This window comes from Pecten maximus, chromosome 8, assembly GCF_902652985.1.
Source record: "Pecten maximus chromosome 8, xPecMax1.1, whole genome shotgun sequence".
In the NCBI taxonomy this organism is placed as follows: Eukaryota; Metazoa; Mollusca; class Bivalvia; order Pectinida; family Pectinidae; genus Pecten; species Pecten maximus.
The window spans coordinates 35,202,132-35,226,959 of NC_047022.1; the positions used below are offsets into that span (position 1 = coordinate 35,202,132).

A 24,828-nucleotide genomic window follows, 5' to 3' on the forward strand; every position below is an offset into this window, starting at 1 on the left:
ATACCAATGATGGGCGCATACACGACACCAATGATGGGCGCATACACGATACCAATGATGGGCGCATACACGATACCAATGATGGGCGCATACACGATACCAATGATGGGCGCATACACGATACCAATGATGGGCGCATACACGATACCAATGATGGGCGCATACACGATACCAATGATGGGCGCATACACGATTTTCATTTTGAAGGTTTGACCACAGGCGTCTGTTTCAGGTTAGCATTAATAGAAAAAACAACAATTAGACCCTATTTATACAAACCAGAAGCAGACGCCAGTGGTTTGACAAGAGTACTAAACGTATATTAATGAAGTTATTACAGACGACAGAGTGATTCTCTATCTTTCAAGTAAACCATTATTACTGTGGCGGAATCGGTTTTTAATAGGTATGAAATTAGGAGTTTTACCCCTTTGTTTGGTCGTGTCGTTGTATTAGCCATGTTGGTGAAATAGTTTGTTACCTTCTGGTTCCATTTTTTTGTGCCGGGTATTATTATGGCCATATAATCCCGGTATTTTGTTGCAGTGCGCTTGTCGCCTGTTTATTTTGCCTACTTCGCCGCCATGCTGGCAGAAGTGGTCTTATTTGTAAGGCCGTTTTAGATTGTAGGATTTGTTGATGGTATCACTAGGTTAGAGACTATTCTCGCCGGTATATAGCTTTGTGGACCCGGGGTCAGTTCTCTCTATACTTCCAGACCGCTTCTGTAGTTATACAGGTGAGGACAGCCTCCCTAATTTACCGTCCCGTCAGCGGAATGTTGGGCTCTTTCTCTATTGGTTAGCTTACTTCCGGGTTGGGGCGGTTTGTCATTATGCTCTCGTAGCTACCTTTCGTTCCGTCAGCGGAATGCGGCAGCTTTGTTTGTAGAGACGTTATAATCTGTTGACAGTTTCAGTATCTTATAGTTTCTTTTACATGTAGGGTTGTTGATGTAGTTAGGGAGGTTGGGTGGTTTTTATACGTCTGCCGTTGCTGAGACAATGCAAGGTAGACAACTTTATACAGGGGGGTGGACTTTATGTTAGCATACCTGTAGCTATATTTGTTAGTAAATGTTTATCCAGGGCACACCAGTTATTGCCATAAGATACAATTATCATTCCTGAGTATTGTGTAAACAGCAGTGTGTAGTTTTAGTTGTTTACGTCTGTTGTTCGCTTACATATGTAAATATTTCAGGTGATAATGGGGACATGCCCTATTGGATATGGATTAGGCCCCCACAGCTAGCTTCTTCATTGTACATATATCATCTTTATCTTAATAAACTTGTTAAATTTACTATACTCTTGTAATGATCATTTCACGTCTATGCCATTGGCAAATTGAACTTGGGTGTGGTGTCGGCAGTACATGAATAGGTTTCACCGGTTGAAACCATTTGACATTCCAATCAGAACACAACGCGAGTCGAGATAACATCCTCTCGTGGCATTGCTCACTGCCCTACTACATTACATTATGTAACATCTTGTTCCAGTAGTAAACCGGGTATTACTAATTGTGTTTCTTTTTTTCTTTTCCGTATTTGTTTCGATGAGTAGATTGACGTGAAACGGCTACATGTATGTTTAAACAGTCATAATGTATATCATATGTATTTACATGTCCGGGACCTTCGAACTCTAGACGGACGCTCTAAACACAAAGGTTCCTTACAAATATGTAATATGCGAGATGGACTGTACGTATATCCTTATAGTAGGATATGCGCGACCCATCTCATTCATCATATCACTTGATTTGTAACGAACCCTTGTGGTCTAGCAATTTGAAATATCCGTAAGCTATCGTTCAACCCAGTCCAGTTCCGATACATATGCTTTTCCTTTGGTCATATTGTCAGTTTTATGTTTACTCTACTCTAGTACCGTTACAGGGATTTTGTTTTTGGCTTATGCGTGATTGACTGATGTCATGGCTAGATAACCGTATGCATGGTCTTGCACGAGTGACTGCCTTCCCGGCCTTATTTTGATATTTTACAGAAATCCTCCTTATGGCGTATGCTGATGACATAAGAGTGACATGGGAAAGGGACGCCATTTTCCAATCGTCTACAGGCCTGGCTACATGCCGCTGTTAGTCACTACATACTCTTCCTCCGATACAGGTGTTGGTGTTTTTGTTGATAGATTATATGAGTTCGTTTGGTATAATGCTTACTATTTAATAAGAGTTACGTCCCATTGTGCGGTTCAACTCTGTTTTATTATTGGACTCACGTGTTTCATTAACACTGTTTTACTAGTGAACTCATGTGTTTCATTGTGAACTCGCGTGTTTCATTAACACTGTTTTACTAGTGAACTCGGGTGTTTCATTGACACTGTTTTACTAGTGAACTCACGTGATTCATTGACATTGTTTTACTAGTGAACTCACGTGATTCATTGACATTGTTTTACTAGTGAACTCGCGTGTTTCATTAACACTGTTTTACTAGTGAACTCGCGTGTTTCATTGACACTGTTTTACTAGTGAACTCACGTGATTCATTGACACTGTTTTACCAGTGAACTCGCGTGTTTCATTAACACTGTTTTACTAGTGAACTCGCGTGTTTCATTGACACTGTTTTACTAGTGAACTCGCGTGTTTCATTGACACTGTTTTATTAGTGAACTCACTTGTTTCATTGACACTGTTTTACTAGTGAACTCGCGTGTTTCATTGACACTGTTTTACTAGTGAACTCACGTGTTTCATTAACACTGTTTTTGTTGATAGATTATATGAGTTCGTTTGGTATAATGCTTACTATTTAATAAGAGTTACGTCCCATTGTGCGGTTCAACTCTGTTTTATTATTGGACTCACGTGTTTCATTAACACTGTTTTACTAGTGAACTCGCGTGTTTCATTGACACTGTTTTACTAGTGAACTCGCGTGTTTCATTAACACTGTTTTACTAGTGAACTCACGTGTTTCATTAACACTGTTTTATTATTGGACTCACGTGATTCATTGACACTGTTTTACTAGTGAACTCGCGTGTTTCATTGACACTGTTTTACTAGTGAACTCACGTGTTTCATTGACATTGTTTTACTAGTGAACTCACGTGATTCATTGACATTGTTTTACTAGTGAACTCGGGTGTTTCATTGACACTGTTTTACTAGTGAACTCACGTGATTCATTAACACTGTTTTATTATTGGACTCACGTGATTCATTGACACTGTTTTACTAGTGAACTCGCGTGTTTCATTGACACTGTTTTACTAGTGAACTCACGTGTTTCATTGACATTGTTTTACTAGTGAACTCACGTGATTCATTGATATTGTTTTACTAGTGAACTCACGTGATTCATTGACACTGTTTTACTAGTGAACTCGCGTGTTTCATTAACACTGTTTTACTAGTGAACTCGCGTGTTTCATTGACACTGTTTTACTAGTGAACTCACGTGTTTCATTAACACTGTTTTACTAGTGAACTCACGTGTTTCATTGACACTGTTTTACTAGTGAACTCGCGTGTTTCATTGACAGTTTTATTATTGGACTCACGTGTTTCATTAACATTGTTTTACTAGTGAACTAACGCGATTCATTGACATTGTTTTACTAGTGAACTCGCGTGTTTCATTGACACTGTTTTACTAGTGAACTCGCGTGTTTCATTAACACTGTTTTACTAGTGAACTCGGGTGTTTCATTGACACTGTTTTACTAGTGAACTCACGTGATTCATTGACATTGTTTTACTAGTGAACTCACGTGATTCATTGACATTGTTTTACTAGTGAACTCGCGTGTTTCATTAACACTGTTTTACTAGTGAACTCGCGTGTTTCATTGACACTGTTTTACTAGTGAACTCACGTGATTCATTGACATTGTTTTACCAGTGAACTCGCGTGTTTCATTAACACTGTTTTACTAGTGAACTCGCGTGTTTCATTGACATTGTTTTACTAGTGAACTCGCGTGTTTCATTGACACTGTTTTATTAGTGAACTCACTTGTTTCATTGACACTGTTTTACTAGTGAACTCGCGTGTTTCATTGACACTGTTTTACTAGTGAACTCACGTGTTTCATTAACACTGTTTTTGTTGATAGATTATATGAGTTCGTTTGGTATAATGCTTACTATTTAATAAGAGTTACGTCCCATTGTGCGGTTCAACTCTGTTTTATTATTGGACTCACGTGTTTCATTAACACTGTTTTACTAGTGAACTCGCGTGTTTCATTGACACTGTTTTACTAGTGAACTCGCGTGTTTCATTGACATTGTTTTACTAGTGAACTCACGTGATTCATTGACATTGTTTTACTAGTGAACTCGGGTGTTTCATTGACACTGTTTTACTAGTGAACTCACGTGATTCATTAACACTGTTTTATTATTGGACTCACGTGATTCATTGACACTGTTTTACTAGTGAACTCGCGTGTTTCATTGACACTGTTTTACTAGTGAACTCACGTGTTTCATTGACATTGTTTTACTAGTGAACTCACGTGATTCATTGATATTGTTTTACTAGTGAACTCACGTGATTCATTGACACTGTTTTACTAGTGAACTCGCGTGTTTCATTAACACTGTTTTACTAGTGAACTCGCGTGTTTCATTGACATTGTTTTACTAGTGAACTCGCGTGTTTCATTGACACTGTTTTATTAGTGAACTCACTTGTTTCATTGACACTGTTTTATTAGTGAACTCACGTGTTTCATTGACACTGTTTTACTAGTGAACTCGCGTGTTTCATTGACACTGTTTTACTAATGAACTCGCGTGTTTCATTGACACTGTTTTACTAGTGAACTCGCGTGTTTCATTGACACTGTTTTACTAGTGAACTCGCGTGTTTTATTGACACTGTTTTACTAGTGAGCTCATGTGTTTCATTGACACTGTTTTACCAGTGAACTCACGTGTTTCATTGACACTATTTTACAAGGGAACTCACGTGTTTCATTGACATTGTTTTAGTAGAGAACACACGTGATTAGTTGACATTGTTTTACTAATGAACTCTCGAATTTCATTTATATCGTTTTATTAGGAATCTCATTACATCACATTGCTTCTTTTTTATTTCCCTCTCGACTAAAGACATCGAGTAGGCGTGCATAAGGCGGGTACGAATTAAATCAGGAATAAACTCCTTTTAGTTTATTACTTATACTTCAAGGTCCTTTACGCATTTGGTATCAACGCAAAACTACTTATCCAGAAACAATAGAATTAGTTGAAGAATTTCACGGGAGCAAAAATTGAACGCAAAAACGCAGGTGTCGATCTTAAACTAGGAATGATTTGGAATTACAAATATTTGTGTTATTGATATTGCTGCACACTGATTTCAACCTTATTCCTATATTTGTACTATCAAAGAGTGTTCATTGTTATATGACTTCTATGTATTCTTTGAATGCGTTTGTTTGTTTGTTTGTTTTTGTTTAACGTCCTATTAACAGCCAGGGTCATTTAAGGACGTGCCAGGTTTTGGAGGTGGAGGAAAGCCGGAGTACCCGGAGAAAAACCACTGTCTTTGAATGCGTAACCTATATAGCTATGTAAACTTTATTTATTTGACAACAAATGCGAAACATGTTATATTAACTTATATTAATCACGCTTGTTGGCCGGGATGGAAGCGCGAGAGGCCGCCTAGGTGAAGTGTGTTACCACTGTGTCACCCAATCATCTAGTATAGCTACAGGTAGGGCGTTATCGTAACAGGCGACTAAACTTGGGATCTCATCTGTTCTCTTCTTTCTAAACAACCTTTTTATTTCTTATTCCTGATATTACCTCACCTTTTCCTTGCCTTTAGATGAGCGTTCGCCCCTGTGAGGCAGGTAACTGCTGTTCCTGCTTAATGTTCAGCATCTTCGAAAGTGTGATGACCGGTTCGTCTGTCGTCAGTATAATGTGACCGCGCGAAGTGTCTTGGTGGGTGTCTTCGGCAGTATGCTTCAGTGAGGTAGCACTATAAAGTATACATCAGTTCCGCGCTTACCACAGCCTCCCAAAACACACTCTCACGCACACACAGGGGAAGCCATCATTAAATGACCTTAGCTGTTGATGGGACGACTAACAATATAAAACCAAACCAAATCCTTAATGCACGCTGCCTGTAATTAGTACAGCAGTTTAATGTCGTTAATGTATTTCTAAAAATATGACAGATATACACACGTAAATGTTACCATGTCGTTAACATGTACATGTTTATCGTAAGTAAGGAGCGACGCTTGTTTACCACGCGTCTTGGTACTTTCCTTTTGGGAAAACCTGCGACATGCTACCCTAATATAGACGCAAGTTGATAATGACCATAACGATAACGAAGCGTTGATCGTCTATACGACATAAAACACGAATTGAACCCTCAGCTAGTGGTGATAGTAACATGTACGTCATATTGACTTGAGTGAACGTGTACGTTATGCTCTCTGATTTCCGTGTATTTTTCCTTCCAGAAAGGCCTTGGCAGGAAATCCACAAAAAATCCTTCACGTCCTATATTTGCGTGTAACCGGTTGGTCTAGCGTTAAATTGTTTTCGAGCATGTCCGTCGAAAACGACTATCGTTATCGAGGTCTTTGAAAGTGTGCAGGGTCAGATAGAGCCCATTTATATAAAACAATATTTGTTTGTTTCAATACTTTTTAGAATGTACATTTTACGTATCAAAAATTGGTACCAACGTTTTCATCTTTGATATTTTCTTTGTCAAAAAAGCGCAATGAAACTATGTTATCAATTTTATGGAGTTATACTTATACACATAAAAGGTGTATATTTAGTAAGAGAAAAATCTATTTTATATGGACCATTTATTTTCAAACTTATTGTACTCCATCTTATTTCTAAATATTACTTCTTCTATTTTCAGGTAAATATCTAATTCGTTTTTGAATCCATTTATATTAGGAAGACAGTTTCTAAGTCTTTGTTTGTAAATATGAAACTTTGCTAATAGAAGTAAAGTGTTGAGATATTTTAACTCTTGTTCCTTGGGTAATTTACCCAATATTACATCAACATTTTGTAGTTATACTGTAATTATAAGTTATATATTATTCAACAATGGTACATATTTATCCAAATTGTTCAATACATACTTTATTTCTATTAGCCATTAAACATTGTTTCAATATATACACATGTACGCATTCTCTAAAATGTTGCTATTATGTATACCAACTCATTGTCACCCTTGATGCTCTTCTCAAAAATGATATTGTGCTGCTGTAAAACTGTATCTAAAATTGATGTTTTTTTTCCCTATGTGTTTCATGTACTTGTAATATGCAAAAGGATGAATAAAAAGATTTTAAAACTGCAAAAAAAAAAAAAAAAAAAAAAGTGTAGGAACTTCCAGAATATTGATGACAGTTGGGCAAGATTAGACTTAAAATACAAGGGACACAATCGCGGACCAAGGACAACCTGCACATCTAGTTCGAGAAATGTGATCGAGTTACTATTCGGTCGTACAATGTATGTGTATGTCCCTTGTTCCATGGAGTCAGGTGGTCACAAACTTCAATTTTCAAATTCCAAGAAGGCCGCCTGTCGGCCATTTCATTTTTCGTTGCAGACTCAAAATTAATTTAATGAGATTCAAGATGGCCGCTTGTCAGGAATTTTTTTCTCCGGATCAGTCTCAAATAAAAGGTGCACAACTTTGGACCAGAAGGAACTTAGCATCAGGTTTCCTTCCAGTCAGCTCGGACGGACCACGCACGAAGGGCGATTTGAACAGCGCATGTTGTGGAAAACCCCAACAAGTCTAGTGTCTGGAGGCGAAATACAGTCCCTCAATATTACATGGAACTCACATTCGAAGGAAACACCATTAATGTACAGGGAAACACAACACATACCATGATTATAAAGCATCCAATGTACTCAAAGTAATCAATAATACTCCCATCACATTTCTACAGGCGAATAAAAACAAAACATATGAGACTTTTAAAATTATTTATTCAATAATTTATTATTTCTTACATATGTATCATCTTCAATGGCGGATAACGCTATGTATTGCCAATATATTTTTGTAATTTTAATATTTTGTATTCTATCGAAAAAATACATCCATGTCATGGCCTTTTATGACATTTCGCTATAAATATTAAATAATATAATCTTATCACGATTTACTTTCCTGACGGAATTGCATATTATAACATTCTCCTCTGGAAAGTTATTGACTAAATAAAACCAAACATCAACAAGATGTAAATGCGATCATTCCACATTTAAACACACTTATGTCTGCGCATGCGTGAATACATTTGCACGTACTATCTACAAAAAATACTCACAAAACGAGGATCATGTGATTTGACAATCTTAATATTTTGCACGCTTAAATATTGCAGAGATACGTCAAAGAAATATCAATATCCCAACAAATACAGGATTGTTGTTTTCAAAGGAAAGGACGACTTTAATCAATTCGTACCAAAAGGCCACCAACATGACTTTTTTAAATTTCAGATTCCGTTAAAAATGAAAATATCTACAAAATTCAACCGAGATAATATCTTCCTTTATTTCCCAGTATTTTGGTATTGGAGATTTGGTATATAGGTATACAAGACTAATTAAGATCTGTACCAACAATCGCTATATGATTATCGAGAGTTTTAAGGTGCATATCTATCAAATGACCTCGAATCACATTTTCCTCAAAAACTAAAATGAAATATTTTGCTACCATGCATAACTTACATACATAAACCAGCCATAAAATAATCAGTCAAACTTTGGACTATATATATCTTAAATTCTTAAAAGAAAATTGGTGTCAACATGACATCACAAAAATATGTTAGAGTTGCTGTGCTAACGTTTTCTCTTTAGAAAAAAATATGCATCTGCTGGTGAAAATATGCGTTGGTTTTCAATTATATATGTTCGGTTATCTAATAAAGTTACTCCAGTCATTCCACAACAATCTTACATTCTGAATAACCACGCGACACATATTCGTCTTCACTGCACTTCGTGTAACAAGGACATCATGCAATCATCCTGGAAATAAATGTCTACATCATCCCTATAACGTGGAATCAAACACCATCCTCCTACAGTCGTCAAAACAGAATATAACTATAAATAGATAAGTATATATAAGGAATATATTTTAATATATTAATGAAACGCAACTTTTTTTTTAACACGAATCACAATTAAAAGGGAAATATTTCACTCTCAGTGTTAGAGCACTTTACAGGCACGGGGCTTGTAAACTCTACATAACCTCTAGTAAACATAACAATAGATATATGTTTCATTGTTCAGTCAAATTAAAACCGTTCCAAATACTAAAGGTACAATTTCCCCTTAAAGTATTTCGAACTTTTAGCTTAATACACACTGTACAATAATAAGAATAAAATGTATGAAAAGCATTACTGGAATCAACGGTATTCTTTACTCTTAACTAAATACAATGAAAATATTATCCCTGTTCTTGCTTGGCTTGAAGCTATACGTTCAACATATTTTTTCATCTTGATATATCAAATGAAATTTAATTTGAAATAAAAGTAATAAAGTTTATTTAGGAGTTTTTAGTAAATTTTGAAACTTATTGTACTGAAAGTGATGGTTTATCACATAACAGTGTTTTATTTTATAGTACTTTACCAGATGTTTCTAACAAGTTGTTAACAATACATGTACACTACAAATAAGTTCGGGAACAATGAAAATATGTATCCCTGTTATTACTCCTACAGAGTAGGGTATGTTCTTTATATACCATAAAGCCATGGTACATACGAACTACATCACAGATTCTAAAACAGTAGAACAACTGAAGTTTTTAAGGTAGAGCATATCGATCTGAATACCTTTGTAGCAACTTCTTCAACTAGGATTTCAATTATCCGGAATTAAATCATTATGTTCCGGACATTGACTTATCATTTACAACGAATCTAATTATTGATGAAGTCCAATAATTACGTAGTAGTTGGCTACTCGTCATGACTCGGTTGTTTCCGCAATTACACGAAAGGTACCGGAATCGTCCGAGGTTATGGTTACAGTTGGCACTTTAACTTAGCACTATACAAAATGGTACTACCGTGGCATAGGCTCACTCAAAGAGTTCCGAGCGGTACAATGGTATCCAATGACGATGTCTTGACCTTTAAATTTGTGTTTCCATGCCTTGTCATTCAGATGTCCACTATGGTACCAAATTGTAGAGGGTGCGATTTTTCCTGAGAATTCATAGTTGCTACCTTTCCTGAATGAGACTTTCTAACGTTTGAGTTGGGATCAGTGGGCCAGTTTAACCTGTCTTATCCGTTAGCAGTCAGACAGCTCATCTTACCAAAAGTAACATTTAAAGATGCTTTCCGAAATCTTTCGTAGTCCAATATATTTTTTTATCCTAAGAGTTTACAGTCGTCTTTTCTGTCTAATGTGATCGGTTCACCTAGTTGTTTGTTGTGTCGGATACGACAGGTTTCAATGTGTAAAACATCTAACACGTATTAATCACCACTCAGGCTATAACAGTCTATGAGATCTAATTCATGTATTCGTCAGTCACTACTTCAAACACACAAACTGTCACCTATATATTGCGTAAATATTCTCTAACTATCTTCCATAAAGATAGCTACCTCTCATGCTAAACCTATTTCCACTTGGAGTTCGACAATATCCATTAAACATAATTTACCGGGTTTTTCTCCTCGTATAATTTGGTGTATATGATGATTTCTCGCCTTGTAAGGCCTATCCTCCCGCTGTAGGAGAGTTTTAGAAATAAGATAATCTAGGGCTGTCATGCGCACTCCACCGGAATTTTCTGTCATATCATCTTGTAGATTCGTTTCATTGTCCTTTGTCTTGATTTCGTTTTGGCTACTCCTTCCGTATCCTATTAACGTCGTCTTTTTTTGAGGACTAGAGCACCTTTCCCGTTTTTCTGCTTCGTCGATTTCACGTAGCATGTCTGCTTTTAAAGAAGCAGCATCGTAACTTGGTTTGGCTTTGGAACGAACGTCCTTTTCAACAGGAGAAACGGACGGAGACGGCATGTCCGTATCTTGTCCCACTGTTGATACATTCCCGTCGTTTCCGGTTATGATATCACAACCTCCACTTGTACTAGGCGAGCTCCTGGGGTCGGGGCTGGTGGCTGTACTGGTCTGTGATTGGTTGATATTAAATGATGTGTTAGGTGACGTGTCCTGAGACAAAAGGCGACCAGCAAAACGTTTTTTGGGTAAGCGTTCCATGTAACTTATTGTTTTACTCCGTTCACGTTGGACTGAAACAATGTCATTAACTGCTGGATTTTCCGCCGTCATACTGACGTCAGCATGTTCCACTATGGCAGGCGGCGATGAACGTTTAGGGGTCCTAAAACTGTCCTCGTCGACATGATTTTTTTTCTCAAAGGTGATGTTCGAGGGAGAATGTGATGACGACAAAGATGATGTCGACGACGAAAGAGAGGACGGTGATGATGATAATGACGATTCACCATTTTCCATCGGAAATCCCGGGTGAAAAAAACGTGTCTTAGGCGACACAGACGTTCTTGAATTAGACGATTCATCGCAAGATTTTGACATGGTATGTTTACACTCCTCAACTTTCCTTCGCTTAGGATGAGTCGTGCCAGAATGGTTATTACGCTCGGGGGTCGGATTCCTTTTATTAAAATACAATGAATTTGGCTCCATTAGCATGGCATCGGTGTAAAATCCGGGAAGATATCCGAAAGGTGCTCGCGTATTGGGCGTCATTACATTCCCAAGATGTCTAAAATGTCCGAAATGTGGAGACAGGCGGATATCCATTGGCGGCCTGTGTCGTAATGGACACGTGCAGTTAATATAAGGGCATATGCCATCTTCTGTTTCCATTCTAGTAACAGTTGGATTGTCAGAATGTTCTCGCTGACTTAAATCTAACGGCTGTTCCATGCTGAGATGTGAGTATCACCGGGATAAAGTTTTGGATGAAAATCAATGGCTGGTGATCTGTTGATGTTGACGGGTATCACAGGAACAGCCTGGAATATACAATACAATTATAATGTTACATAGAGGTTACAACCTAGTTATTGTGGTCAGGTATCACAGGAACAGCCTGGAATATACAATACAATTATAATGTTACATAGAGGTTACAGCCTAGTTATTGTGGTCAGCAAGTGTTATCATTTGTTTAATAGGAATATTGAGTTCATTGGGGCAGGAGAGGGGTGGGGTTATTATACATGGACGGGGGACGGGTGGCGTTGTTATACATGGACGGGGGACGGGTGGGGTTGTTGTTATACATGGACGGGGGACGGGTGGGGTTGTTGTTATACATGGACGGGAGAGGGGTGGGGTTGTTGTTACACATGGACGGGAGAGGGGTGGGGTTGTTGTTACACATGGACGGGAGACGGGAGGGGTTGTTGTTATACATGGACGGGAGAGGGGTGGGGTTGTTACACATGGACGGGGGACGGGTGGGGTTGTTGTTATACATGGACGGGGGAGGGGTGGGGTTGTTGTTATACATGGACGGGGGAGGGGTGGGGTTGTTACACATGGACGGGGGACGGGTGGGGTTGTTGTTATACATGGACGGGGGAGGGGTGGGGTTGTTGTTATACATGGACGGGGGACGGGTGGCGTTGTTACACATGGACGGGGGACGGGTGGGGTTGTTGTTACACATGGACGGGGGAGGGGTGGGGTTGTTGTTATACATGGACGGGGGAGGGGTGGGGTTGTTGTTATACATGGACGGGAGAGGGGTGGGGTTGTTACACATGGACGGGGGAGGGGTGGGGTTGTTGTTATACATGGACGGGGGACGGGTGGGGTTGTTGTTATACATGGACGGGAGAGGGGTGGGGTTGTTGTTATACATGGACGGGGGACGGGTGGGGTTGTTGTTATACATGGACGGGAGAGGGGTGGGGTTGTTGTTACACATGGACGGGAGAGGGGTGGGGTTGTTGTTACACATGGACGGGAGACGGGAGGGGTTGTTGTTATACATGGACGGGAGAGGGGTGGGGTTGTTACACATGGACGGGGGACGGGTGGGGTTGTTGTTATACATGGACGGGGGACGGGTGGGGTTGTTGTTATACATGGACGGGAGAGGGGTGGGGTTGTTGTTACACATGGACGGGAGAGGGGTGGGGTTGTTGTTACACATGGACGGGGGACGGGTGGGGTTGTTGTTACACATGGACGGGAGAGGGGTGGGGTTGTTGTTATACATGGACGGGGGAGGGGTGGGGTTGTTGTTACACATGGACGGGAGAGGGGTGGGGTTGTTGTTACACATGGACGGGAGAGGGGTGGGGTTGTTGTTACACATGGACGGGGGACGGGTGGGGTTGTTGTTACACATGGACGGGAGAGGGGTGGGGTTGTTGTTACACATGGACGGGAGAGGGGTGGGGTTGTTGTTATACATGGACGGGGGAGGGGTGGGGTTGTTGTTACACATGGACGGGGACGGGTGGGGTTGTTGTTATACATGGACGGGAGAGGTTGGGGTTGTTGTTATACATTGGCGGGAAGGAGGTAGGGTTGCTGTTACACATTTTGTAGGGGAGGGATGGGTTTTGTGTTGTTCATGGAAATATATATTATATAGAAGGGCAAAATTTGCTAAAAATGTTATTTGAATGATATATATATATAATATAGTATTCCTTGCATGTCAACAATATCAATTATATGACGTAAACACGGTTCATTGAGGAAAACAGCAAAAAACGAAACCGTATAAAAAATAAACAACAAAAAAGCGGAATGATATAAACAATATGAACACTAAGGTCAAATATCCCTCGGTTAAGTGAGAGCGTCACCTATCTTTCTGACCATGTCTGTCTGTGTTTGTCCGTCTGTCTGTTTGTCTGCTACCGTCTGTCTGTGTTCTTCTGTGTGCATGTTCCTGTCCCTCTGTGTCCGTCCGTTTATGTGTCTGTCCCGTCAAGGTGTGTTTGGCCGTCTGTCTAGCGATGCCACGATTCATGTCCATCTGTCAGTCCATGTCTGTCTGTGTTCGTCTGTCTGTCTATCGATATGACGGCATATGTCTGTCTGTCTGTGTTCGTCTGTCTGTCTATCGATATGGCGGCATATGTCTGTCTTTCTGTGTTCGTCCGTCTGTCTATCGATATGACGGCATATGTCTGTCTTTCTGTGTTCGTCCGTCTGTCTATCGATATGACGGTCTAAGTCTGTCTGTCTATTCCGGTCTGTCTGTGTGCCTATGTAATGCCAATAAAGTTTATTGTCATTTGTTAAGAACAGTCTGTAAACGCATCTTGTCATCAACAACATTGGCATTTATGTCAAATCAGAAAAAAATCTCTCGAACACAACATTTCATGCGGGCGGAGAAAAAAAAATCAAATTTTCAACCAGACTTCCGCGAGTATAATGACATTTCCCCAGAAATGTATTTTTCGGCATAGCCGTATAATATCCATTTGGCCTCGGATATGACGCAACAGGTGGCATTACTGGTCAAAATGAAGTATGTGATTGGTCAATTTATATGTAGCGGTAAATGCAAAATGCAGATATGCAGTTAAAAACGAAACTCAGTTAAGATTGAATGCAAGCTGAATTAATAAAATTATTCACCAAAAATGATTCAAACTGATATAATTTTGTTATCGGTGTTGAAACGCATTGTAGTTCGTGAATTTATTTCACCAGCAGTTTTACATTATAACCACCAGCATTAAAACTATGCCGTTTATCTTTTTTAAAGATATTTCTTGTTTTAATTTGACCAGATCAACATCGTCTGCAGTGTGTAGCAGTCATTTCACACCAGGAACACTTGTCCCGACAAAAGAAGAAGGAATACTTTCTTACGTGTTGAGATATGAGAAAGCTACTAAATTAAAACTAGTTAATGAAACAAGTTATTGTCAAATATGATTGTAGACTTGCACAAGTTCCAACACCTAGAGATTATATCATAGGAGATTTGTGGTATCAAAATTGAAATATAAAATCTAGCTTTGTAGACTGTCTAGACACAAATTCAACATGAAATACATCTAAAGTCTCAATTTGATATCAATTTGGGCCAGTTCAGTTCATTATCTTATGAAATTAACACAGCATAATTAAAAACATAACTTGTAGGTCAAAAGTAATATCATAAAACAAAACTTACTGAAACATTAGCTGAACGACCAGCGGTCACTTACATCCAGTCGAAATGTCACAGATTTGTGGGGAATTTAAGAGCTCATATTTAAAAACGTTCACATAAACATTAACAAAAAATTTCTGGTCGAGGAATCATACACAGAATATTAGACTGCCATCACCGCAGTCACGCGACACAGAAATTATTGTGCGATTAGATTGTCCAGTACCCCTGGGGAGATGTGCAGATGTCTGAATCGCCACACTTACGTACAGGTATATATCCAGATGTTCGCTAAGCGACACTAACGTCAGAAGATAGGGTTTGACCAGTACAACGGTAGCCAAAGGTCACCGAAAACTAACTCATTGAGTACCTATAAAAGGCGACTAGCGCTGATATTTACATCGCACCATATACTATAGTGCTCACCTACATGTAGCTAGGGCTAAACCACAAGAGGTTAATGGGTCAGCTGGGCCAACCAAGCGACCAGCTATAAGTTCTCACACAGATGACCGGGACTGACCCCTGCTGACCAGACCACGTCCGGAATTTTTATACAGACCAACCAATATGTTGACCTCGGCTTTTTGTGTATGCTGTGTAAACGAGCTCGAGTAGTCAGATTCAGATTAAACCGACAGTGTGGTCAATATACTGCGGACATGTCCAGATCTGTGGACGAGTTTAATACATGTTGATATTTTAAATGTATTCTTGACCGATAAAATTACCTATACAAAGTATTCAAGCCTTTCTACATGGGATAATCTGTATTATCACTACAAACAAATATAGGCAAAGCCTCCAAGGCGAAAGTTATTTATATAGAAAATAGTAACGTCAGTGGACAAAATGTAGACAAAACGAAACATTAAAATTGAGGTTAATCTCCTGCCCTAAATAAAAAGTGATCGGAAAATAAATATGAACATTACCCAGTTATACGGTGTACTTTGTACAGTATTAGATGGGGTAGAGCATCAATGGAGGGCTTATCGTTTGAATTCTGGGCATCCGTCCTCGCCGTATGTTGCTTCTTATATGGAGATAGCCCAAATTCCGGATGAATACGAGAAAATTTCACAAGAACTACTATAATATTATATACAATGCGTATTGGACTTTTGTTCAAAATTCAAGACAACGATTAGCAGATTGACAATGGCTTTTCGTGGGCAAATTCCCATTCCCCTTTTAAAAATCACACTTTGTTTCAAAACTGTCTATCGGTGTACACTGTACTTCCCTATACTGTAGCTGTCTATCAGTGTACACTGTACTTCCCTATACTGTAGGTGTCTATCAGTGTACATTGTACTTCCCTATACTGTAGCTGTCTATCAGTGTACACTGTACTTCCCTATACTGTAACTGTCTATCAGTGTACACTGTACTTCCCTATACCGTAACTGTCTATCAGTGTACACTGTACTTCCCTATACTGTAACTGTCTATCAGTGTACATTGTACTTCCCTATACTGTAGCTGTCTATCAGTGTACACTGTACTTCCCTATACTGTAACTGTCTATCAGTGTACACTGTATACTTCCCTATACTGTAGCTGTCTATCAGTGTACACTGTACTTCCCTATACTGTAACTGTCTATCAGTGTACACTGTATACTTCCCTATACTGTAGGTGTCTATCAGTGTACACTGTATACTTCCCTATACTGTAACTGTCTATCAGTGTACACTGTATACTTCCCTATACTGTAGCTGTCTATCAGTGTATACTGTACTTCCCTATACTGTAACTGTCTATCAGTGTACACTGTACTCCCCTATACTGTAGCTGTTTATCAGTGTACACTGTATACTTCCCTATACTCTAGCTGTCTATCAGTGTACACTGTACTCCCCTATACTGTAACTGTCTATCAGTGTACACTGTACTCCCCTATACTCTAGCTGTCTATCAGTGTACACTGTACTTCCCTATAGTCTAGCTGTATAGTTGTGCACTCTGTAAGGATTGGAGCTGTACGTGTAGCAGTGTGAACTGTAGAGAAATTTTATTTTCTCTCATCTCTCTCTCTGCTCTTCCCGACTCTCTATTCTTTAAAGATACCACAAGCAGTTCCAACACCATGTTTGCCACCGTATCAAAATTCACTGCATTATACAGCTTAACATAGTTATAATTTTGTACAAATGTTAAATACAAACATCGTTCTATGAATGGTTAACTTTCAAATGAATGTAAAACATGTAGTATAATCCTGAAAATTTGGTGAAATTGGGATTGATGTGTTCATAATATATCAATAAATGATTGATCGTATTTTTGTGTTTCATTAAAAAGCCTGTCGTTTTAAAGCTGCTAATGGTCGGCTTGGTGTTTATACCAAAGCTCGCATAACCTCAACTGACCTGTGCCTGACCATAAATTCAACGCACCGAGGCACATCTTTAAAAGAATGAATTGACATCGGAACATATAAATTACTTGACAGTGCGTTGAATCTCGTCTGAGTCTAATTACTCATATTACATTCCGTTACCTGAGCTCATTGAAGGCGCGCGCGGTCACCAAGAGGTCAACAAAAGGTGTGCCATCAGTTACGAGTACAGTTTGTATCAGGGAGTGATTTCTACTGAAAAACTTATTGGAATTTTGAGAATGAATCATATAGGAAACTCCCACGCACTTACTTCAAAATCCTGTACTTATCCCATAGCATCTCTGTCTTAGAGTGAATGCGTGAATGATGTCATCATTAGGAGATTAAAACTGCAATTTTTTGCAAAAACTGAATAATACGTATTCTCGGTTGCACTGTACCTGTCCAATGAATTATCTTATGCCTATTTTTTTCTGTATTTGACACTGAAGTCACAAATTGTTTACGTGCGACAAATAACAAAGCAATTCTACATTGCAATAAACATAACGGTGTTGTACAAACAGCTACAGTACATTGGTACATATTTATTTATGACTCATCAGTTTTTGCGAAGAGAGGCACATTTCTATAGATTTTTGCTATCCCCAACGACCCTTTATATGTACTGAACTTGAAACCAAAAACACGATGTAATTTAAAGTAAACAAAGACTACTTGTACGAAAAACACAAAGTTGATAATAACATATGTGTCAGATATGCCTTTTGACATCTAGAAAATCAACAAGGTTTCTATAAAACAGCATATGTTGGACTAAAGCCCACAGCTGCATGGCTGGCGTCTGTGACCGATATCTTCGTTTAATTCTACAATACTCATAAGACCACAGTTCACCACTATTAGTTGTTGATAGAAGACGGTCGATACTGAACGTGTGTGAAAGGTCAATCGGTCAGAGGAATCTATACTGGACCTGGGCATGCAAACATTACCAACACCTACAAATGTACATACAATATCATATCTAACTAGGATTACATGGACACGTCATTTATATTTAGAATTGTCTTAATTAAATTGCAGGGGAATTGAATTATAACTGCATGTAACAGAATTATTACCTTTCCAACAACAAAGAAATATTGTATTTAATCTTTTTTATTATTCATATTTACAGATTCTATATGTACGTCTATCTTGTATGAACATACCTGTTGTGAGGACGATAGTTAAAAAAAACAAACAAAAACAAGAAGCCCATGGTGCCTGTATCGCTCACCTGGTTGGATTTGACCAAACGTTAAAATAATGTTCATGTTCAATTCGTTGATATGTAGCTTTATCAAATTGTCAATCTCGAACAATGCTATATATGGTTATAGTGTGGGGATCCCAACTGCTTTAAAGAAATAATGAAGTCCAGACTCTCTAAGGATGTGAAAAGACCGCAGGGATTGTTTTACAACATGATTGTGTTTTAACTAAGTCCCTTAGAGTGGGGAAAGACCCTTGGGCCTATTTTTACATCAGAATTGTGTTTATCCCTTTATGGTATAGTGATTCACAGCAAAATCTGTTCCCGTTTCCCCAAGGATGCCTCTAGATCTGAGCAAATTGGGTTCAAATCCATTCAAAACTGATGACAAGTAGCGATTTAAAGAAATTACATCTATTTCCCCTATTTGACCGACCCCTCTGGCCCCTTAAGGGTCAGAATCATCATTTATGCAAAATCTGTTCCCCTTCCCCCAAGGATGTTTCAGACTAAATTGGGTTCAAATCCTTTCATAACTTTATGACTAGTAGCGATTTAAAGGAATTACCTCTATTTCCCCTATTTGACCCCGCCCCTCTGGCCCCTTGGGGGTCAGAATCACCATTTATGCAAAATCTGTTTCCCTTCCCTCAAGAATGCTTCTGACAAAAATTAGTAAGAATGTTTCTGACAAAAATTGGTTAAAATCCACTAAGTATTTTATGACTAGTAGCGAATTAATGCAAAATGTTGACGGACGACAAACGGACTGCCGGACGGACGGCCGGACGACGGACGCCGCGCCATGGCATTAGCTCACCGGACCTTTGGTCCAGGTGAGCTTAAAACCAATGAAATAAAACAATACCTTTCATTGTGTGATGAGGATTGTTTGCACTGAAACTCAATTAAAATTATCAGCCAATAAAAATGTATCTAAATAGACCGTTGTTTTAATTACCGATTGATTTTTCTTTTATTTATTTACTGATGTTTCCAGTTTACTAATGTTTCCAGTTTACTAATGTTTCCAGTTTACTAATGTTTCCAGTTTACTCAGTTTACTAATGTTTCCAGTTTACTAATGTTTCCAGTTTACTAATGTTTTCAGGCGTAAAATAATTGAACCTGACTGTTCTGACGTCTGTGTACAATAAACTGATCGATATATATAAGACGTCATACACACATGTTGCTGTCGACTGTCTGTGTTCCAGTTCAGTTTCGGTACCGGCTACTTGCTAACTCAAGTCTATTTACTTCCTTAACATAAATTACACAGAACTGTACACATATTCAGAAAAAAAATCCATTAAAGGAATGCTTAAAACAAATCGTCGGCGTTTCCTATGAACTTACTTCAAACTATCACCATTATATTCAATTTCAGTTTCAAACATTTTTATATACATAATATGCCATCATATTACCTAATACACTCATGGCTCTAGTCGCTCAGTGTTAAAGATTTTCCCTCCTTTCCAATAGGATCATTGGATTTATTTCGTGATGCACCTGTTCTCAAGTTCAATACTCATTAGCGTCGTGAAATTTTTCTTAATTAACTTATTATCTTATTAACTTAATATTTCTTAATTTTACAAATTTCCGTAAAGCATTATAGAACTTGAGAAACGTTCCTTAACTTAGACATCAGGACCCGGGATATATCATATTACACGTTCGACACACGTGATTTACCACCTTCAATCAAGCATGCGTAAAACCATCCGTTTTGCTATTAATATTCTAACATAATGTCCTTATGGAACACGAATTGTTTAACTGTCAGGTACGAGGTAAAGAGGAAACTCGGACTAACCGTACGTCGTCGACGAAGTAGCTAACCCCGGTCTTGTTTTGTGTCCTCTGACATAAATCTTTGGGATCTATATTTCACTAATTGTTTATTGACTTTGAATAAAAGTACATTTTCTTGTTGTTTACAAATACACAGGAAAATAACTGTCACCGATATTTGTGTTTTAACGTTGCTTTCACTACTTTTTAACTATAACACCTTGATAAAAACGCCAAATCAGGCTATAAACATACGGAATATCAACAACAACTTCACATTTCGATGATTTCCATTGACGTTTAGCGTATAACACTTTTCAAGGCAGTCACACAATACATTTATACACCATTAACTGACTAAAGTAGCTGACGCGCCCAAGGTCAGCGCTGTCGGGTCAAGGCCAGGACGGATATATATATGTGTAGGAATATAATGACTGCCGGGTAACATACGGCACCTACGTTTTACGGTTAACAGATTTAAATGTCCTATGCACTTTTATACATGACCGAGCTTCTTTGTCGTCCTGGAAACACATCTTGTATTTTAAAATATTTGTTTTCATTGTGTAAACTTTTCATTAAAGTAGCAAACGATTTAATTGTGACACATGTAGTTAACGTCCTTTCTTGTCCTTTCTCATTCTCTCATTCTTTTATACATGTATATGTATATGTGCATAACCTATTAGCGTTCGCTATTACTGTCATGTATATTGTATAATGTGTATTACTGTGGGGTAGGCATCATATGACTGTCAGTGGGTCTGACGCTACGGCATAAGATTATAATCCAATGCTTCAATAATAAATTACACTTAACGTTTAGAAAATGAGGACGACACTTTCCCAGCCTGGTATGTTTTAACGTGTTAACCTGTGGACACCCCGTGTAAACCCATTTATACCCGTGTAAACCCATATATAAGCCCGGGTATACCAGTGTTTACCCGTCTACCTTTCGAGCTAATTACTGATCCATCAGAGTTACTGCCCTTTGTTTCATTTTACAGCCGATAAGGGGCGATAATAGGAAAGGTCGGTCGATTGAGCAGTCCCGAAGTTCCTCTTAACCAAACACCATACTCTCGACATTTTGACAAATGAAGTCTATTGCAAAAATTTAAAAAATCTATTAAAGCAATAGAGGTCTACCTAAAATGTTAAAGTTTTATAAGTTCGTTGGTTGCCTTAGGGACTCTAGTTTGTTCAGGTATTGGGTTCAGTACTTTTACACACATCCCAAGATTGTCCGACAAATAGGAACAAGAGGCCCATGGGGCCTGTATCGCTCACCTGGTTGAATTGGACCAAATGTCAAAATAATGTTCATATTGAATTTGTTTTATTTGTAAATCTCTAACAATGCTATATATGGTTATAGTGTGGGAATCCGAACTGCTTAAAAGATTAATGAAGTCCAGACTCTCTAAAGGTCTGAAAGACCTCAAGAATTGTTTTTAGAACATGCATGCATTCATCACTTTATAACTAGTAGCACTTTAAAGGAATTACATCTATTTCCCCTATTGGGCCCCACCCTTTTGGCCCCTCGGGGGGTCAGAGTCACCATTTATGCAAAATGTGTTCCCCTTTCCCCCAAGGATGTTTCTGACCAAATTGGGTTCAAATCCATTCATAACTTTATGACTAGTAGCGATTTAAAGGAATTAGCTCTATTTCCCCTATTGGGCCCCGCCCCTTTGGTCCCTTTGAGGTCAGAGCCACCATTTATGCAAAATCTGTTCCCCTTCCCCCAAGGATGTTTCTGACCAAATTGGGTTCAAATCCATTCATAACTTTATGACAAGTAGCGATTTAAAGGAATTACCTCTATTTCCCCTATTGGGCCCCGCCCTTTTGGCCCCTTTGGGGTCAGAGTCACCATTTATGCAAAATCTGTTCCCCTTCCCCCAAGGATGTCTCTGACCAAATTGGGTTAAAATCCATTCATAACTTAATGACTAGTAGAGATTTAAAGGAATTACATCTATTTCCCCTTTTGGGCCCCGCCCCTTTGGCCCTTCGGGGGTCAGAGTCACCATTTATGCAAAATCTGTTCCCCTTCTGCCAAGGATGTTTCTGACCAAATTGGGTTCAAATCCATTCATAACTTTATGACTAGTAGCGATTTAAAGGAATTACCTCTATTTCCCCTATTGGGCCCCGCCCCTTTGGCCCCTTTGGGGTCAGAGCCACCATTTATGCAAAATCTGTTCCCCTTCCCCCAAGGATGTTTCTGACCAAATTGGATTAAAATCCATTCATAACTTTATAACTAGTAGCGATTTAAATGAATTAACTCTATTTCCCCTATTGGGCCCCGCCCCTTTGGCCCCTTTAGGGTTAGAGTCACCATTTATGCAAAATCTGTTTCCATTCCCCCAAGGATGTCTCTGACCAAATTGGGTTCAAGTCCATTCATAACTTTATGACAAGTAGCGATTTAAAGGAATTACATCTATTTCCCCTATTGGGCCCCGCCCCTTTGGCCCCTCGGGGGTCAGAGTCACCATTTATGCAAAATCTGTTTCCCTTCCCCAAAGGATGTTTCTGACCAAGTTGGGTTCAAATCCATTCATAACTTTATGACTAGTAGCGATTTAAAGGAATTACCTCTATTTCCCCTATTGGGGCCCCGTCCCTTTGGCCCCTCAGGGGTCAGAGCCACCATTTATGCAAAATCTGTTCCCCTTCCCCCAAGGATGTCTCTGACCAAGTTGGGTTCAAATCCATTCATAACTTTATGACTAGTAACGATTTAAAAGAATTACCTCTATTTCCCCTATTGGGCCCCGCCCCTTTGGCCCCTCGGAGGTCAGAGTCACCATTTATGCAAAATCTGTTCCCCTTCTGCCAAGGATGTTTCTGGCCAAATTTGGTCAAAATCCAATAAGAACTTCTTGACTAGTAGCGATTTGAAGTAAATGTTGACGGACGACGGACGGACGGACGGACAGACGGACGACGGACGGACGACGGACGCTGCGCCATGACATAAGCTCACCGGACCTTTGGTCCAGGTGAGCTAAAAATAGGAACTTGGCACATTACTTGTTTTTCATAAGATTTGCACAATATTATATAATGATCAGGGTAAGACTATAAAAAGTAAAACAAAGCATATTGACATCAGATTAAATGTCACACTTATCCCAGTTCAAATTAAAACTTCTTTTGTAACTAACTTATAAAGTAACTTATGTTGATTTCAAAGATAATATTCTACAGATGATGTTTCAAATGAGTATTGCTAGATACATGTTAGATAGTTAGTTTGCAAATTTCCCCATTTACCAATCGGTTTATGTGATCACAATAAATAAAAGTATTAGTCATCCAATTCGAAGGTCATGCTTCAGACTTCTTTACTTTACCAAACATTACAACTGAGTACGACAGGCCTGTTTCTAGTTTGATTTGGTATCATAAACTAAATCAAATTTTGATATATAAACGCTATTATTTCCGTTCATAGATATATTTATAATTAAAATAAATTGCAAGGATATTAGAGTTTAATCTTTAACTATCTCCCATCTTTATCTTAATTCCTTAATTAGAGCCTTTCGGGAGTGTCAGGATATTTTAGAAAGAATCCATATGTTTTAAACAGGTCTAGTCAAGTTCAGCGCCCCTATTTATTATCCGAACTTCCAATAAATTGCCTCCGACACTCCCTATGAATTTGATCAACAAATACATAATTAATCGTATACAGAGGAGAGTGCGGTTTGCCTAATATTAGACATGCCAGCGAGCTGATAAAACAGTTGATGTTGGTGCGTCATGATCAATTATACGCTTTAGTATATGAACTCACGATTCAAGTGTTTGTAGGACCGGGGTCAACCTGAGGACACGGCTAAGCCAGTCATTATTGCGATCGAGCTTCAACGCATGCTAGCAACAGAGCGTAGGTTTCCATGGTAGTAATTCTTGGGTGATAAAGTCCAACTCGCGAAAATCGATATGGTTATTAAAGAAATGTTATTTGTCATCGGGCGTTATGTTTTATGGTCAGCTTAAATCCAGCAATGTTTTTGAATAATGAAATTAAATGCATGAAAACTGTGACGAGCACCTTGTATAAGGTTATAACATGGATACCAATGATGGACTGACGAGTAAAGGTTCCAAAATAGCTATGCACGTAAAATAAAATTACCTTTTCTCTCTTTTCGTTATCACATCAAAGACGTCTTTGCTCTTTGGATTGTACGTACTGAATTTGGAGAGTGGT

The 24,828-nt window shown here is 38.7% G+C and overlaps 2 protein-coding genes across 3 annotated transcripts in view; both read right to left on the reverse strand.

Annotated features, from left to right (window-relative positions):
• Window positions 1-7,975: 7,975 nt before the first annotated feature.
• The window catches only part of LOC117333324, a 31,218-nt gene continuing 14,365 nt past the window's right edge, over window positions 7,976-24,828 (reverse strand). The window contains exons 1-2 of one of the 2 annotated variants that reach the window (XM_033892567.1): window positions 15,199-15,589; window positions 7,976-12,058 (exon numbers count right to left, since the gene is read on the reverse strand). In XM_033892567.1, the coding sequence (XP_033748458.1) occupies window positions 10,659-11,969 (1,311 nt within the window). In that variant the 5' untranslated portion in view covers window positions 11,970-12,058; window positions 15,199-15,589 and the 3' untranslated portion in view covers window positions 7,976-10,658. Of the gene's footprint in view, window positions 12,059-15,198; window positions 15,590-24,828 lie in introns of those variants that run through there. The other variant, XM_033892566.1, reaches the window with a different exon arrangement.
• Window positions 12,232-13,503, reverse strand: LOC117332286 (extensin-like). The gene has a single exon (XM_033891172.1). It carries the CDS (start codon window positions 13,501-13,503, stop codon window positions 12,232-12,234), a length of 1,272 nt encoding a protein of 423 aa, XP_033747063.1.